The sequence below is a fragment of the Danio rerio genome, chromosome 5 (assembly GCF_052040795.2).
Source record: "Danio rerio strain M-AB ecotype USA chromosome 5, GRCz13ab, whole genome shotgun sequence".
Classification (NCBI taxonomy): Eukaryota; Metazoa; Chordata; class Actinopteri; order Cypriniformes; family Danionidae; genus Danio; species Danio rerio.
The window spans coordinates 60,645,915-60,665,921 of record NC_141025.1 but is presented as its reverse complement, the minus strand read 5'-3'; the positions used below and the strand labels follow the sequence as shown (position 1 = coordinate 60,665,921).

Here is a 20,007-nt window from a genome sequence, read left to right as displayed (position 1 = left end):
CCCCTTTTTTTTTTAAATATTTCCTAAATTATGTTTAACAGAGAAAAAAACATTTCACAGTACAGCTGATAATATTTTTTTTTCTTCTGGAGAAAGTCTTATTTGTTTTGATTGAGCAAGAAAAAAAACAGTTTTTATTTTTTTATGAACCATTTTAAGGATAAAATTGTTAGCCCCTTGAAGCAATTTTTTTTCTGACTGCCTACAGAACAAACCATCGTTATACAATAACTTACCTAATTACCCTAACCTGCCTAGTTAACCTAATTAACCCAGTTAAGTCTTTAAATATCACTTTAAGCTGTATAGTGTTTTGAAAATTATCTTGTACAATATTATTTAATGGTAAAGATAATATAAATCAGTTATTAGAAAAAAGTTATTAAAACTATTATGATTATAAATGTGTCGGAAAAAATCTCTCCGTTAAACAGAAATTGGGGAAAAAATAAACAGGCGGGGAATAATTCAGGGGGGCTAATAATTCTGACAAAGGGATTTATTTTTCCATAAAAAAAAATAAAAAGCATACTAACTATAGTTTTGCAATTATTACTGTTAACTGCCAAAGAAAGATCAGTATACAAGTCTTGAGATGCCCTCAGCTTTTGTTAAAGCACTAAGATTTCGTTTTGTCTTTGTCTTATCAATAATAGTTGAGAAATTTTACTCACAAATTCTCTTTTCATCCTTTACAATCTTTATACCTAAATATGTGATTTAATCTTTTTTTTAGGCATACCACAAACAGAAGATACATCCCAATCCTTAAGAAACATTCACATTTATTGATTTTCAAGTAAAGGCCCCTGGAGAAAGTATAGATAATATAAATGATAAAAAAAGCTATTGGAATCTCTTCTACATCTCTCAAAAAATAGTATCATCTGCTAGATGGCTTATAGTGATGATGTTACTAGCAACTTCAATTCCTCTCAACTTGCTCTGTTTGATTAAGTCAGCAAGTAATTGTGTACATAGAAAGACTAGAGAGAAATAGGGTATCCCTTTATTATACCATTATTAAGATTAAATCTAGGTGAGGTGTCATCAAAGTTTGACTGAACAATTTCCATTAAAATACAATCTTTAATAAAAAGTTTCGCGCTAAAATGATGTTTTAGTTACGCAATGAAAAGGCGTGGATACATGATGGGTGGGCCTGGTAGTGAATTGTCGTATTGTGATTGGACAGAGGGGTCAAATGGTTTCACGTTTATCCATGATACGTCAGTACAAGAATTAAACGCCTAACACGAATGTGTTTTAAGTTTGATTGGACACATATGTATCAGTCCTCTTTTACGATTGGTTTACGTTCCGAATGTGTTGTTAGTCCCTCCCCCAGAAGGTGGCAGGTTTTCCAACGCCTCTCATCGCAGCGGTGCATCACATAGGTCTGGAAACGGTTGGGGAAGATTTCGGGCAACGAAAGGCCTTAGAACACTTCGTTTGCCCGGACGATTTCCGATCTAAGACCGTCGGACTTACTCTCAATTTTTTTTACCCAGACCTGCCGTCTCCTCTAATGTCGGATTTCAAGCTGGGAATTGTTCGACTTGGCCGTGTGGCCGGGAAGGTAAGCTGAATCCTAGAGCTGCCATGTGCGACGGGAAGGGGAGGGGATCCGAGATACGTGAACTAAATGCTGCTGTTAACAATTAAGTGACATATCTGTACATTTCAGTGTTATCGATTTTGGTCAGAAGTGTTAGATGTAATATATCTATATAGATGTCGTCGAAACGTGGAAGTTTTACAGTAAAACTAGGCAGCTCATCAGCCCCTTTAGAGACGCCTACTTTTGCCGTGTTAGACCGCTAGCGTGGCTACAGTTCTGCTAGTTAGCACTGGCGAGAGGGCGCTTTACAACCAGACAGTGTATAAGTTTCCCACCATTTTATTGGGAGAATTTGATCATAAGACTGTTGAGCTTTCCGACGCCCCCGTCAATATCAACGTCAGCAATGACACTGGCATCCAATATGGCTTAAAGAGCTCTCTAAACCAGGAACCGTGTGGAGCATGACAACCGGCATGTTGGCTCTTATCAGCCTTAGCACTGTCCTTCCACTGTTTTCTGGCAAACATTCATATACGGTCGCTTTTATATTGTCTTTTAAACTATCGCTGATTATTTTTCAAGATGCTTTCAGTTTATTACGCTTTACCCTGTTGAGATTTTCTCTTGAGGCATCATAAACAAATCCAAACTCCCTCTGGAATGCCAGGCCGCTCAATGGCTTGACACTAGAGGGCAGCCGCTAGACTGTTATCTGCCTGGGTTAAACAATAGGAGCATGTGACAAGTCGAATTAAAGCACATGAGGTGCGTGCAATGCAGTCTAACAAAATACTTTTTGCCCATTTTGTCATATGGTTATGTTAACCGACGGCCATAGGTTATGTCTGGTGGTCTTACTTGACGCGTATCTATCTTGTGATATCCGTAAAAGTTTACTGAGGCGCTTTTTTGCAAGTTTTATTTCACAAACTCTTTTACCAATCAGTTTAACATCCACATATATGTTAGCACATGATATTATGTATGTATGTATGTATGCATGTATGTATCTATGTATGTATGTTTGTGTGTGTGTGTGTGTGTGTGTGTGTGTGTGTGTGTGTGTGTGTGTGTGTGTATGAGCATTTCCAGCGTTATAAATGTGACATTTGCTGTAAAAATTCAAAACATAAATTCACATAGAAAGTAAATGTTAACAATATATTGAAACTTTTGTTCATAATTTCCAGAACAACTGACTACACAGTTATGGAAGCAGCAGAATATCAATCTGTAAGCATGTTTTGTACTTTAAATGTGGAAAATAAACATGCATTATGGACGTGGCAAAAAAAGTCTGAGTTTACAGTATACAACATGCTTTGTAGAAATTCTGTGAATTAAACTGCACATGCACAACCCAAAAGAAACAATTATAATCTAAAGAAGAGTTGGCTCTCCATAAAACAGAAATGATATGATGAAAAAAGTATATGTACATATGTGTGTGTGTGTGTGTGTATATATATATATATATGTATGTGTGTGTGTGTATATATATATGTATATATATATATATATATATATATATATATATATACACACACACACACACATGCATATACATGTGTAACAAATAAATAAGGCTGTCACGATCCTCCAAATCCTCGATTCGATTACATTTTCGATTCTAAAGTCACGGTTTGATTCGATTTTCGATTATGAATAATTAATTAATAACAAATTAATTATTTGTAGCCTACCGTTTAAACTACCTGACCTGCATGGTCTTTGTTTTACCCATAAACAAACCATACAGTAAATGAATAAAGGCAAGTTACACACATAATTGCCACCTGTCAATCACTTTTTCTGTGGGACACGTGAATAGGCAGTGATCTGTGTTGTTATAATGGCGTCGGTAAAAAAGGTGCACAACCAACAGGAACCAGCCAACAGTATCTGACGTGTTCGCTAAAATGACTAAGTACTAGTGTGAAAGTGAAAGATTGAAGCAGTCTACTGACCCGCTGACTGCCTAGACCTGCTGTTTCGAGTGCATGATTTTGTGTGCGCGTCTGTGTCTGTGTGTGAATGAGTGTTAGTGGTCACGTGATGTGCGTTTTCAGCGGTAGAGAGGAAGGAGGGCTGCTCAGAAATGCTACACGCCAGTGTGGATGTCGATCGTTGTTGTTCTAAAATGGCATTTTAAAACAAAGACCTATTAGTGTAAAAAGGGCCTGATTGTGTATTTTTCGCGAGTGGATTTGCAATGGGGGCGGGGCGGAGGATCGCGATGCGCCCATCTTCTATCAGCCCAACCCTTATATGTACATAGCAGAGCTTGCAAACTGTGTTTTGTCAACATAACTCACTGGAAATACAAAATACTTTCACACTGGCAACTTCATCGAAAGAGGAGAAGGTTTAAGTTCTGTCGACAGTTCAACAAGCACTTCAACAAGCGTTTTTTTTTTCCTGCTTGGCAAGCCAAGCTGACGTGACATGGGGGCATGGCAGCATCGACGATTCAGTTTTTTTGATTCGATAATCGAAATTGAACATAAATGTCAATCGATTTCGATTTGACACCCTTAGTAACAAACAAAAATGCTTTCCATGCTTTCCACACACACACAGAGAGACAACATGTGCAGTGCCGGTGAGCTAGAGGGATTCCCTTCAGATTCATCAACAAGCACGATCATGTTCATCAAAGTTGCTTAAACTAAGCGTTCTAAAGTAAGGCTGTATTTTACAGGCAAGGATTCTGACAGAGGAACTTTAAGCAGACGCTTTACAAAAGGGGGGAAACAAACTTGTTTCAAACTTAATGAAACATTTGAGGGCTCATGCATGTGGCAGAGAAATGCCTTTGACAGCTTGCGAATTCTTCTGGCACTTTCATTCACATGGACGCCAATACTCAGCTTTGATGGTTAAGATAATACTGATCAAGAGTCGACCATCTAAACAGCGATTTTTGATTACCTTAAATGACCACGCAAGTCCCGAAATGCTGAGTTTTTTTTTCTGTTTGACATGCGGTATCAAATTCCATTAAAACATCCTGAATGAAAATATGCTGAATGAGAGTGAACTGCAGTTAATGTCTAAATATTAAAAATGAAGCACCCGAAATTGCATGAAACTCTGGAGGAAACGCATGATAGCCTGGTGATGCGACATTAAATGTTATGCACACAGGGCCAGAGCAAGCTGAACTAGCGCTCTAGGCAAACTGCAATCACAACATTTTATTCGAATGGAAGGCCGAGGACCGTAAGGGAAGGGGTGCGTGTAGCGGATGAATGTGAGGCAGCTGTCTAGGTCGCCTCTATGGATGCGCTGGCCCTGAACACACGTCGGCCACAACAGCAAATAAAAAAACTGCAACTGCTTTATTTAAGTTATTTTTTTTATGCATTAAATATTTCAAATTAATCACGTGCATTAACGCGTTAATTTTGACAGACCTAATATATATATGTATATTTGTGTGTGTGTGTGTGTGTGTGTGTGTGTGTGTGTGTGTGTGTGTGTGTGTGTGTGTGTGTGTGTGTGTGTGTGTACTCACTCACCGGCCACTTTACTGGCGACTTGCACAGCCTCACCAAAATTGGAGAAGATTGGAAAAAACGTTGCCTGGTCTGAGGAGTCTCAATTTCGGCTGCAACATTAGGATGAATTTGGCATCAGCAACATGAAAGCATGAATTCATCCTGCCTTGTAACAACTGTTCCGGCTGGTGGTGGTGGTGTAATGGTGTGGGTAACATTTTCTACCCACTTTGGGCCCATTAACATCAATTGAGCATTGTGTCAATTTCACAGTCTACCAAATTACTGTTTCTGACCATGTTTAACCCTTTATGACCACAGTGTACCTGTACCCATCTTCTGATGGCTACTTCCAGCAGGATAACACGCCATATCCTATAAATGTAATGTGTGTGTTTATATAGCACATTCATTAGACTGGGCTCGAAATTGTGACCATTTTGGTCGCAAATGCGCCCAAAATTTTACCTATGCGACTTCAAAATATTTTTGGGAGCATGTGTGCGAGTGCAAAAAATTGTTGTGTGTGACCAGTTTTTACTGCAAAATGTTCACCACATGCGCGGATTCGGGAGACATTCACACAAAATGCATCTCTGCACTTGAAACACAAAACACGGTGTTCAGGAATGGTTTAAAACAGTTGTCATGTCAACTTGCTGCAGTAAACAAAGCCAAGTCCGTAATGCTTGCCCCGCCTTCGCTCTCTTCTTATTGGCCCACCACTGCTCTAGCACTGAAATATCAGCTGTCAATCACTCAGTCAACGCCTTCTGGCTTTGCATAACAGTGAGAGCTACTACCGTGAAAAACTGTAAAGCGCTAAAGATGAGAATGAAAATTACACTGACAGATTTTCTTTTAGAAACCATGGCATCTTAAGTTACAAATGATGACACATCTTACTAGTAGTGATCATGTGCTAAATGTTAATCCACCATCTACACTTTTCGAAGAGTGGATAAAAGACTTCCATTGGCTTCAAGTGCGCTATGAAAAGTCTGTGGGATGGAATTTTCAGGTAACTGCGTGCCACATCTAGCACGAGAGCTTCTGTTTAATCCTGTATTTAATCGCCAGATGCTGTCCGCCATGCAAGTGGCAGATATATGTAAAATTTAACACAACGTACACAGTCACAAACGGGCTTACACTGACGAAACTAATATCGCTACTCATGAAAAGTATTGCTATTAACGTGACGTATGCATATAATAAGGTACAGTATATGTCTAAAACATCAGTGCAATATTAGACACGACCCGTGATAACAGCACAGTTATATCGTTAACAGATTCATTCATGTCAAGCAGTGTGTGCAGGGCCGGTGAGTGCTCCGTGTACCTTGTACCATGTTATAAAAATCAATTTTCTTGTGATAACGGGATTTCGTTGAGACATATTTTCCTCACACTTGCATATATTTTTTTGCTTGTTAGTTTGATTAGTGTTGATTTCAAATGCAATAAATATGTTTGTATAAAACTTGTATTAACGGTGCCTATAATTGATGGGTGCGACTAAATTTTGGCTGATACGCCTAAATTTTTTTAAAGTTAGGAGCACTGGTGCTACCATGCAAAAAGGTTAATTTCAAGCCCTGATTAGAGGTGTGAACCTATACTTTTTTCACGGTTTGGTTCAGTTACGATTATTAGGGATGCCCCAATCCGATATTGATATCGGAAATTCGTCCGATATCAGTCCAAAAAACTATATCGGACTGCATTAAAAATCTCCGATATAAGCAGAATGATACTCTCTAAACTCTGTTACAGCTATTCTATCCAGCAGCGTCCAGGGCTAGCGTGCAAAGCCCACGTGATCACAACACTGCTTGCTAGCAAAGAGTCTAAGATTTAACGTGCTCTTCACACTAAGTTATGGTGTATTATGATAGAAATCTATTGTGACGGTAGCACACGCTGATGCTAGCAACAACGGCACATCTCTAATGTTACTGGTTTATTTACTTCACGTCAAGCGATCTTTACATTGTTTTGCATAAGGCTGCTAAGCAACAAAAGGCACAGAATAGCGAAGTAGCACACATTGTGCGAGGCCTCAATTCGGTCATGGCATATCGTGGTTCATCCAGTGTGATACCTAATTCACCACCAGAGCTTCCCACACATAAGACTTTACCTCAGCGGTCCGATTCTGTGTGCGTGAGAAAAGTCTCCACTACAGACTCGTGGGCTCTGCTGCTGCAGCAGACCCACAGAGATGCGCTGGACACCTGCTCTGACTTTAGCTTTGAGAAGAGCAAGAGGACACGCTGGACCTACAATACATCCTATTTTTCCCGGATATGTCCTCTATTTGGGACTTAAAAATTGCATTCAGCCAAGATTTCTAAATCGCCGAACATTTCCTGGATTCTACTTTCTTCAGCTGCGTTTCTTCAATATTTTATACGCAAACTTTTAATCTCAATCTCTCAGCAGCACCAAGATTAGAGAGGGAGCAGATTTGACCTGTCAGTGGTGCACATGGATGGTATGGAGTGAAATGGTGGATTTATTATTTCTTTATTTCATTTTTTTTTACATGAACACTCTGAAAGGAACAGTGCCATGTAAAATGCTAAACATTTTTGTTGTTTTCATTGTCTGTTAAATTAGAATAAGAAATCATTCTGTTGCTGGGGGCTATTAATTTTAAAAGAAAGAATGGTATTACTTTTGGGGCAGAAGGAAAATTTTATTAGAGACATTCCCATGTTTAACTCTTCTTTAAAAATCCCAGAAAGATAAAGTGCTCTGATAAACAGTGTCAGCTTTGCACATCAGTTTGCAGTTCTGTCTCTATTTACATTGTCTAATTTCCCCATGTGGGCAGTAGAGTGGAATCTGTGCAAATATGCAAATATAATGAATTTTGATAAATAAAATTATTCTTAAAAGTCACATTATTTCAAGTGCTTTGGAGAAAAGGTGTGTTTCAATCTAGCCTCTGCAAGTATTTTTATGTTGAATATAATATGTGCAATATATATTATTATAAAATTAATAATGTTTGGGAACATTGATACAGCCATAATCTTCTTATGATACAAACACAGATGAAATGGCTCTGATCATGTAAATGTTTTTACTAACCATTCTGCACATTTTTATTAACAATAAATTATTTCTGCTGCCAGTGTGAAAGATATTTTTCAACTCAACTGGATCAAAAATTTATCGAAAAGCTGAGTGTGAAATTGAAATTGAACCTTTAGCAGTTGTTCAATTACAATATTTTTTCTTATGTTCCTGCTCTCAGCAGTTTCTACTCTTTGCTGATGGTAAAAAATGAACAACTGAAGTGACCTTTAATTGAAATTGTGCACAGTTGGCGCCAGGAGAGTTATTAATACCTGTTCTTAACTCCCTCGCGACAGAGCAAATATGAGGTAAATGATGTCATTACATAATTACTAGGGCTGTGCAATTAATTGAAAAGTCCGATTTCGAATTTGGCTTCTAACGATTGTGAAAAAACATTTATCGAGATAAACGATTATTCCATTTTATACCACCCCCTTTAGAGTTTTACACATTTATTGCTCTGCAAAGCTCAGTTCCACGTGAAAATGACCAAAAGCATGTGCTTTAATGTAACGTTTGCTGCACGGGATGCGCATCATTCATATTTTTAAAAGCGCGAAAGAGCATGTGCTGTTGTTTGTGTCCGCGCTGCGCTTAGCCTCGGACAGGTAGTTTGTGTGTGTGTGCGCGCGCACCGCGCTTATCCTCAGACAGGCTCGGAGACGAGCAGAGCACACACATATAACGCCATCTTAATGTGCACGCGCGCTTTAATGGTCAATACATGCACATTTTTGTCAGAGTGCGGTGTTAAGTGATTATTCATATTAACCCTCGCTTGTGTAAAAAAACAAACAAGTTGAGAATTAAAAGACATGTGAAAGAGAAACCATATCAGAGCCGCACTATTCTTAAAGTGACAGCGTTTTCTTTTACCTTTGCTATGATGACAGCACATCATATTTTACTAGATATTTTTAAAGATACTAGTATTCAGCTTAAAGGGACATTCAATGGCTTAATAGGGGTAAATAGGCAAGTCATTGTATAACAGGAGTTTCTTCTGCGGACGATCAAAAATCTATATTGCTCAAGGGGCCTAATAATATTAAACTATTAAAATAGGTTTTAAAATATTTAAACCTGCTGAAATTAAGCCTTTCCTCAGAAGAAAAAATATTATAGGAAGTACTGTGAACAATTCTTCTGTTAAACATCATTTGGGAAATGTTGATCTATAAAAATAAATTCACTGAAGAGCGAATAATTTTGGCTTCAACTGATAATCGTTTTGAATAATCGTGATTGCAATTATGACCAAGATAATCGTGATTGTGAATTTTCCCATAACCGAGCAGCCCTAATAATAACCGATTATGATTATTACTGAACCGATACCGAATTGTCCGCATTTGCATCGTGGTGCACTAAAGAAACAATTCATTTTGACCCCCCTAACATTAATCGTGTATGCAAGGGCTGTGCTATTAATTAAAATTGCATTGAAATCATGAATTAAAGATGCAAGATTTCTAAATTGCCTTACAGCACGATTTTGATCATAACGCAGTGTGCCTAAGCAGAGTGCGGAAACAGGAGACAGATTAATGACAAATAGCCTGCACAAACAGGGGTGATGAGTTCAACACAGGAGGACTTTATCAACATCTGTGGTGTGAGATTACTTTGGTTAGAGAAAGGCTGATGTATCGCAAAAGCAGGTAATTTATAAGACCTTTCAGTCACATATCGCCTTTAGAAGTGTATGGAAAGCTTGAGGTGCGTCACTTCCTTCAGCATTCAACAGGCTTTTCGCTCTTTGTCATCACTCGTCGTGACCATCGACCGTTTTATCAGAGGATGTCACACTACTAGTGCTGTCAACTGATTAAAAAATTAACTAATTAATCGTACTTTTTTTTATTAATTGCGATTAATCGCATTTAAAAGACTGAAACTTGTAATTTTGGCTATTCAAATGTAAAATTAATGTAAACGCAAGACAAAATCTATTTATATTCAAAATATAATTGTTTATTAGCATTTTTTTTTACTTTAACACAGATTTCTTCATGTAAACAACATACCCACAATAAACCATCAAGATCCTGCCTTGACAGCCATATTTATTACAGAAATTAAAACACAGGCGTGTTAATGCCATTTGAATTTCAAAAACAATCCAAAAAAAAACAAAGAAATTTCTCCAAGTTGAATTCTAAGTGAACTGCAAAGAAATTCCAAAATACAGGCATTACAGATATGGAAAGTGTAAAATTATAATAACAACTAGACAGTAAAGTTCGTCGAGACAAACTTTGAGGCTGGCTTGACAAAGCCTGTTGGTAATAGTTTATTTAGTTTAAAAACAGTTTGAAAAAGTATAAGTAGCATGTTATTAGCATGATTTTAGCATAGATTAGCAAGTTATTAGCATGAATTAGCATGTTATTAGTACGATTCTAGCATGGATTAGCATGTTATTAGCATGATTCTAGCACGATTTAGCATGTTACTAGCATAATTCTAGCATGAATTAGTGTGTTATTAGCATGATTGTAGTAAAATTATCATGTTACTAGTGTTTTTCTAGCATGAAGTAGCATGTTATTAGCATGATTCTAGTATGAATTAGCATGTCACCAGCATGAGTCTAGTATGAATTATCATGCTACTAGCATGATTCTAGTATAAATTAGCATGTTATTAGCATGATTCTAGCATGAATAAGCATGTTACTAGCATGATTCTAGCATGAATTAGTATGTTACTAGCATGATTCTAATATGAATTAGCAAGATTCTAGTATGAATTAGCATGTTATTAGCATGATTCTAGTATGAGTTAGCATGTTATTAGCATGATTCTAGCATGAGTTAGCATGTTACTAGCATGATTCTAGCATAAGTTAGCATGTTACTAGCATGATTCTAGGAAGAACTAGCATGTTACTAGCATGATTCCAGTATGAATTAGCATGTTATTAGCATGATTCTAGCATGAATTAGCATGTTACTAGCATGATTCCAGTATGAATTAGCATGTCACTAGCATGAGTCTAGTATGAATTAGCATGTCATTAGCATGATTCTAGTATGAATTAGCATGTTATTAGCATGATTCTAGCATGAATTAGCATGTTACTAGCAAGATTCCAGTATGAATTAGCATGTTATTAGCATGATTCTAGCATGAATTAGCATGTTACTAGCATGATTCCAGTATGAATTAGCATGTTACTAGCATGATTCTAGCATAAATTAGCATGTTACTAGCACGATTTTAGCATGAATTAGCATGATTCTAGCATGAAGTTAGCATGTTGTTAGCATGATTCTAGCATGAATTAGCATGTGCTAAGGTGTTGCTAGGTGGTTGCTAAGGTGTTGCTAGACGGTTGCTAGGGTGTCCTAAGTGGTTGTTAGGTGGTTGCTAAGGTGTTGCTAGGCGGTTGCTAGGGTGTTTTGAGTGGTTGCTAGGTGGTTGCTAAGGTGTTGCTAGGTGGTTGCTAAGGTGTCCTAAGTGGTTGCTAGATGGTTGCTAGGGTATTCTGAGTGGTTGCTAAGGCGTTGCTAGGTGGTTGCTATGGTGTCCTGAGTGGTTGCTAGGTGGTTGCTAAGGTGTTGCTAGGTGGTTGCTAGGGTGTCCTGAGTGGTTGCTAGGTGGTTGCTAAGGTGTTGCTAGGCAGTTGCTAGGGTGTTATGAGTGGTTGCTAGGTGGTTGCTAAGGTGTTGCTAGGCGGTTGCTAAGGTGTCCCAAGTGGTTGCTAGGTGGTTGCTAAGGTGTTGCTAGGTGGTTGCTAAGGTATTCTGAGTGGTTGCTAAGGCGTTGCTAGGCGGTTGCTAGGGTGTCCTGAGTGGTCGCTAGGCCCTTACTAAGGCATTACTAGGCCGTTGCTAGGTGGTTGCTAGGCGGTTGCTAGGGTAATTTGGGTGGTTGCTAGGCAGTTGCTAGGGTACCCTGGTTGGTTACTAGGCAAGCCTCACATACATGCTTGATAAAACATTTATACTTAGTAAGCATTTCTAGCAAGTTACAGTACTTGGCTAGTCAATATTAGCATGTAGCTAATCACTGCTAGCATGTGTAGCATTTAGGAAGTTCCGTTTGCTAGCATGAGTCAAACGAGCCAATCTCCAAGTCTCTACGATGTTCTGATGCTGAGATATAGCTGTTGATGAATGGTTGCTAGGGTACTCTGTTTTGTTGCTATGGGCGAGGTTACAGAGTGCACTTGAATGTGGTTGGCTGTCTAAGTAAAATGAACCAACCCCCATGTCTGTATGACACTGCTATGCAAAGATATGCAACTTGGCCTATTTTAATGGAAGTCTATGGAATCAATTTGGGGGCGTGGCTTGTGAGCTTCATTATCATATTGAGATGCTCATTGGTTGTCTGAGTCAGATGAGCCATCCCCCAAGTCAATAGGACACTGCTAAGCAAAGATATGCATGTAGGCCAGTTATTAACATGAGTCTAGTATGAATTAGCATGTTACTAGCATGATTCTTGTACAAATTAGCATGTCATTAGCATGTTTCCAGTATGAGTTAGCATGTCATTAGCATGATTAGCATATGAGTAGCATGTTGCTAGCATGATTGGCATGTCATTAGCATGTTAGAATTATAAGCATTCGATAGCACACCTAATTACAGTCTATAGGACAGTTGCTAGGGTGCAGTATGTGGTAGTTAGGGGTGTGGCTAGAAAGTTAAAAGGCCATCAGTGATTGGCTGCTGGCTAGACTGAGTTAAATGAGCTTAGCCATTAGTCTGTATGACAGTCTGATGCAGAGTTATGAGCTCACAAAGTTTGATCCCATGTAAAGTCAATGAGAGTCTTTTGTAATGGAAGTCTACGGGACAGTTGCTAGGGTGCAGTATGTGGTAGTTAGGGGTGTGGCTAGAAAGTTAAAAGCTCATCAGTTATTGGCAGTTTGGTAGTCTGAGTTAAATGAGCTCAGCCATTAGTCTCTATGACAGTCTGATGCAGAGTTATGAGCTCACAAAGTTTGATCCCATGTAAAGTCAATGAGAGTCTTTTGTAATGGAAGTCTACGGGACAGTTGCTAGGGTGCAGTATGTGGTAGTTAGGGGTGTGGCTAGAAAGTTAAAAGCTCATCAGTTATTGGCAGTTTGGTAGTCGTAGTTAAATGAGCTCAGCCATTAGTCTGTAGGACAGTCTGATCCAGAGTTATGAGCTCACAAAGTTTGATCCCATGTTAAGTCAATGAGAGTCTTTTGAATGGAAGTCTATGGGACAGTTTCTAGGGTCCAAAAGTGGTTCCTAGGGCGTGGCTAGAAAGTTTAAAGGTGATCAGTCATTGGCAGTTTGATAGTCTGAGTTAAATGAGCCCAGTTAGAGTTCTGTGCGACAGTCTGACGCAGAGTTACGAGGTCACAAAGTTTGGTCCAATGTTAAGTCTATGGGATTTTTCCGACAGTCCCGGGACGTTTTTCGGAAAACCGAAAGTCCAATCAGTCTGAGGAGATATAGCATACCGAGTCAGAATAGTTTGGAGGTCTGGTGTGAGTTTGGTGGTAATAGTTCGAAAGTTCAAGGAGGAGATAGATTTTGATTTTTAGAGTCAGAAGAAGAATAATAATAACTAGACAGTAAAGTTCGTCGAGACAAACTTTGAGGCTGGCTTGACAAAGCCTGTTGGTAATAGTTTATTTAGTTTAAAAACAGTTTGAAAAAGTATAAGTAGCATGTTATTAGCATGATTCTAGCATGCATTAGCATGATTCTAGCATGGATTAGCATGTTATTAGCATGAGTGTAGTACAAATTAGCATTTTATTTGCATGATTCTAGTATAAATTAGCATGTTATTAGCATGCTTCTAGCATGAATTAGCATGTTTCTAGCATGATTCTAGAATAAATTAGCATGTCACTAGCATGATTCCAGTATGAATTAGCATGCTACTAGCATGATTCTAGTATGAATTAGCATGTTACTAGCATGATTCTAGCATGAATTAGCATGTTACTAGTATGATTCTAGCATGAATTAGCATGTTACTAGCATGATTCTAGCATGCATTAGCATGTTACTAGCATGATTCTAGTATGAATTAGCCTGTTACTATCATGAATCTAGTATGAATTAGCAGGTTATTAGCATGATTCTAGCATGAATTAGCATGATTCTAGTATGAATTAGCATGTTACTAGAATGATTCTAGCATGAATTAGCATGTTACTCGCATGATTCTAGCATGAATTAGCATGTTATTAGCATGATTATAGTATGAATTAGCATGTTACTAGCATGATTCTAGCATGAATTAGCATGTTACTAGTATGATTCTAGCATGAATTAGCATGTTACTTGCATGATTCTAGCATGCATTAGCATGTTACTAGCATGATTCTAGTATGAATTAGCCTGTTACTATCATGATTCTAGTATGAATTAGCAGGTTATTAGCATGATTCTAGCATGAATTAGCATGATTCTAATATGAATTAGCATGTTACTAGAATGATTCTAGCATGAATTAGCATGTTACTCGCATGATTCTAGCATGAATTAGCATGTTATTAGCATGATTATAGTATGAATTAGCATGTTACTAGCTTGATTCTAGCGTGAATTAGCATGTTATTAGCATGATTCTAGCATGCATTAGCATGTTACTAGCATGATTCTAGTATGAATTAGCATGTTATTAGCATGATTGTAGTATGAATTAGCATGTTACTAGCATGATTCTAGTATGAATTAACATGTCACATAGCATGCTTAGGTGGTTGCTAGGGTATTCTGAGTGGTTGCTAAGTCGTTGCTAGGCAGTTGCTAGGGTGTCCTGAGTGGTTGCTAGATGGTTGCTAAGATGTTGCTAGGCAGTTGCTGGGGTGTTGCTAGGTGGTTGCTATGGTGTTCTGAGTGGTTGCTAGGTGGTTGCTAAGGCATTGCTAGGCGGTTGCTAGGGTGTTCTGAGTGGTTGTCAGGTTGTTGCTAGGCAGTTGCTAGGGTGCTCTGATTGGTTGCTAGGTGGTTGCTAAGGTCTTGCTAGGCGGTTGCTAGGGTGTTCTGTGTGGTTTCTAAGATGTTGCTAGGTGGTTGCTAGGGTGTTCTGAGTGGTTGCTGAGGTGTTGCCAGGCGGTTGCTAGGGTGTTCTAAGTGGTTGCTAGGTTGTTGCTAAGGTGTTGCTAAGTGGTTGCTAGGGTGTTCTGAGTGGTTGCTAGGTTGTTGCTAAGGTGTTGCTAGGTGGTTGCTAAGGAGTCCTAAGTGGTTGCTAGGCGGTTGCTAAGGTGTTGCTAGATGGTTGCTAGGGTATTCTGAGTGGTTGCTAAGGCGTTGCTAGGCGGTTGCTAGGGTGTCCTGAGTGGTTGCTAGGTGGTTGCTAAGGTGTTGCTAGGTGGTTGCTAGGGTGTCCTGAGTGGTTGCTTGGTGGTTGCTAAGGCGTTGCTAGGCGGTTGCTAGGGTGTTCTGACTGGTTGCTAGGTGGTTGCTAAGGTGTTGCTAGGCGGTTGCTAAGGTGTCCCAAGTGGTTGCTAGGTGGTTGCTAAGGTGTTGCTATGTGGTTGCTAGGGTATTCTGAGTGGTTGCTAAGGCGTTGCTAGGCGGTTGCTAGGGTGTCCCGAGTGGTCGCTAGGCCCTTACTAAGGCATTACTAGGCCGTTGCTAGGTGGTTGCTGGGCGGTTGCTAGGGTAATTTGTATGGTTGCTAGGCAGTTGCTAGGGTACCCTGGCTGGTTACTAGGCAAGCCTCACATACATGCTTAATAAAACATTTATACTTAGTAAGCATTTCTAGCAAGTTACAGTACTTGGCTAGTCAATATTAGCATGTAGCTAATCACTGCTAGCATGTGTAGCATTTAGGAAGTTCCGTTTGCTAGCAAGAGTCAAACGAGCCAATCTCCAAGTCTCTACGATGTTCTGATGCTGAGATATAGCTGTTGATGAATGGTTGCTAGGGTACTCTGTTTTGTTGCTATGGGCGAGGTTACAGAGTGCACTTGAATGTGGTTTGCTGTCTAAGTCAAATGAACCAACCCCTATGTCTCTATGACACTGCTATGCAAAGATATGCATCTTGGCCTATTTTAATGGAAGTCTATGGAATCAATTTGGGGGCGTGGCTTGTGAGCTTCATTATCATATTGAGATGCTCATTGGTTGTCTGAGTCAGATGAGCCATCCCCCAAGTCAATAGGACACTGCTAAGCAAAGATATGCATGTAGGCCAGTTATTAACATGAGTCTAGTATGAATTAGCATGTTACTAGCATGATTCTTGTACAAATTAGCATGTCATTAGCATGTTTCCAGTATGAGTTAGCATGTCATTGGCATGATTAGCATATGAGTAGCATGTTGCTAGCATGATTGGCATGTCATTAGCATGTTAGAATCTAAGCATTTGAAAGCACAGCTAATTACAGTCTATAGGACAGTTGCTAGGGTGCAGTATGTGGTAGTTAGGGGTGTGGCTAGAAAGTTAAAAGGCCATCAGTGATTGGCTGCTGGCTAGACTGAGTTAAATGAGCTTAGCCATTAGTCTCTATGACAGTCTGATGCAGAGTTATGAGCTCACAAAATTTGATCCTATGTTAAGTCAATGAGAGTCTTTTGTAATGGAAGTCTACGGGACAGTTGCTAGGGTGCAGTATGTGGTAGTTGGGGGTGTGGCTAGAAAGTTAAAAGCTCATCAGTTATTGGCAGTTTGGTAGTCTGAGTTAAATGAGCTCAGCCATTAGTCTGTATGACAGTCTGATGCAGAGTTATGAGCTCACAAAGTTTGATCCCATGTAAAGTCAATGAGAGTCTTTTGTAATGGAAGTCTACGGGACAGTTGCTAGGGTGCAGTATGTGGTAGTTAGGGGTGTGGTTAGAAAGTTAAAAGCTCATCAGTTATTGGCAGTTTGGTAGTCGTAGTTAAATGAGCTCAGCCATTAGTCTGTATGACAGTCTGATCCAGAGTTATGAGCTCACAAAGTTTGATCCCATGTTAAGTCAATGAGAGTCTTTTGAATGGAAGTCTATGGGACAGTTTCTAGGGTCCAAAAGTGGTTGCTAGGGCGTGGCTAGAAAGTTTAAAGGTGATCAGTCATTGGCAGTTTGATAGTCTGAGTTAAATGAGCCCAGTTAGAGTTCTGTGCGACAGTCTGACGCAGAGTTACGAGGTCACAAAGTTTGGTCCAATGTTAAGTCTATGGGATTTTTCCGACAGTCCCGGGACGTTTTTCGGAAAACCGAAAGTCCAATCAGTCTGAGGAGATATAGCATACCGAGTCAGAATAGTTTGGAGGTCTGGTGTGAGTTTGGTGGTAATAGTTCGAAAGTTCAAGGAGGAGATAGATTTTGATTTTTAGAGTCAGAAGAAGAATAATAATAACTAGACAGTAAAGTTCGTCGAGACAAACTTTGAGGCTGGCTTGACAAAGCCTGTTGGTAATAGTTTATTTAGTTTAAAAACAGTTTGAAAAAGTATAAGTAGCATGTTATTAGCATGATTCTAGCATATATTAGCATGTTATTAGCATGAACTAGCATCTTATTAGTACGATTCTGACACGGATTAGCATGAATTAGCATGATTCTAGCACGATTTAGCATGTTACTAGCATAATTCTAGCATGAATTAGTGTTATTAGCATGATTGTAGTAAAATTAGCATGAATTAGCATGTTGTTAGCATGTTTCTAGCATGAATTAGCATGTTACTAGCATGATTCTAGCATGAATTAGCATGCTATTAGCATGATTCTAGCATGAATTAGCATGTTATTAGCAAGATTCTTGTATGAATTAGCATGTCACTAGCATGATTCTAGTATGAATTAGCATGTTACTACCATGATTCTAGTATAAATTAGCATGTTATTAGCATGATTCTAGCATGAATTAGCATGTTACTAGCATGAATCTAGCATGAATTAGCATGATACTAGCATGATTCTAGTATGAATAAGCATGATTCTAGTATGAATTAGCATGTTATTAGCATGATTCTAGTATGAGTTAGCATGTTATTAGCATGATTCTAGCATGAATTAGCATGTTACTAGCATGATTCTAGCATAAATTAGCATGTTACTAGCATGATTCTAGGATGAACTAGCATGATTCTAGTATGAATTAGCATGTTATTAGCATGATTCTAGCATGAATTAGCATGATACTAGCATGATTCTAGTATGAATTAGCATGATTCTAGAATGAATTAGCATGTTATTAGCATGATTCTAGTATGAGTTAGCATGTTATTAGCATGATTCTAGCATGAATTAGCATGTTATTAGCATGATTCTAGCATGAATTAGCATGATACTAGCATGATTCTAGTATGAATTAGCATGATTCTAGTATGAATTAGCATGTTATTAGCATGATTCTAGTATGAGTTAGCATGTTATTAGCATGATTCTAGTATGAATTAGCATGTTATTAGCATGATTCTAGCATGAATTAGCATGATACTAGCATGATTCTAGTATGAATTAGCATGATTCTAGTATGAATTAGCATGTTATTAGCATGATTCTAGTATGAGTTAGCATGTTATTAGCATGATTCTAGCATGAATTAGCATGTTACTAGCATGATTCTAGCATAAATGAGCATGTTACTAGCATGATTCTAGGATGAACTAGCATGATTCTAGTATGAATTAGCATGTTATTAGCATGATTCTAGCATGAATTAGCATGTTACTAGCATGATTCCAGTATGAATTAGCATGTTATTAGCATGATTCTAACATGAATTAACATGTTACTAGCATGATTCCAGTATGAATTAGCATGGTACTAGCATGATTCTAGCATGAATTAGCATGTTACTTGCATGATTCCAGTATGAATTAGCATGTTATTAGCATGATTCTAGCATGAATTAGCATGTGACTAGCATGATTCCAGAATGAATTAGCATGTTACTAGCATGATTCTAGTATGAATTAGCATGTTATTAGCATGAGTCTAGTATGAATTAGCATGTCATTAGCATGATTCTAGTATGAATTAGCATGTTACTGGCATGATTCTAGCATGGATTAGCATGTTACTAGCATGAATTAGCATGTTATTAGTATGATTCTAGCATGGATTAACATGTTATTAGCATGATTTAGCATGATTCTAGCACTAATTAGCATGTTACTAGCCAGATTGTAGCATGAAGTAGTGTTATTAACATGATTGTAGTAAAATTAGCATGAATTAGCATGTTTTTAGCATGATTCTAGTATGAGTTAGCATGTTACTAGCATGATTCTAGCATGAATTAGCATGTTACTAGCATGATTCTAGCATTAGTTAGCATGTTCTTAGCATGATTCTAGTACAAATTAGCATGTCATTAGCATGTTTCCAGTATGAGTTAGCATGTCATTAGCATGATTAGCATATGAGTAGCATGTTGCTAGCATGATTGACAATTCATTAGCATGTTAGAATTATTAGCATTTTATTGCACAGCTAATTACAGTCTATGGGACAGTTGCTAGGTTGCAGTATGTGGTAGTTAGGGGTGTGGCTAGAAAGTTAAAAGGCCATCAGTTATTGGCTGCTGGCTAGACTGAGTTAAATGAGCTCAGCTATTAGTCTGTAGGACAGTCTGACGGAGAGTTATGAACTTACAAAGCTTGATCCCATGTTAAGTCAATGAGAGTCTTTTGAATGGAAGTCTATGGGACAGTTGCTAGGGTGCAGTATGTGGTAGTTAGGGGTGTGGCTAGAAAGTTAAAAGCTCATCAGTTATTGGTAGTTTGGTAGTCGGAGTTAAATGAGCTCAGCCATTAGTCTGTAGGACAGTCTGATTCAGAGTTATGAGCTCACAAAGTTTGATCCCATGTTAAGTCAATGAGAGTCTCTTGAATGGAAGTCTATGGGACAGTTACTAGGGTCCAAAAGTGGTTGCTAGGGCGTGGCTAGAAAGTTTAAAGGTG

The 20,007-nt window shown here is 38.5% G+C and overlaps 1 protein-coding gene across 1 annotated transcript in view; it reads left to right on the top strand.

Annotated features, from left to right (window-relative positions):
• The first annotated feature begins 1,384 nt into the window (after positions 1 to 1,384).
• Positions 1,385 to 20,007, top strand: part of zmynd19 (zinc finger, MYND-type containing 19) — a 43,602-nt gene continuing 24,979 nt past the window's right edge. The window contains 1 exon segment of the mRNA NM_183069.1: positions 1,385 to 1,579. Coding sequence (NP_898892.1) covers positions 1,529 to 1,579 — 51 coding nt within the window. The 5' untranslated portion in view covers positions 1,385 to 1,528.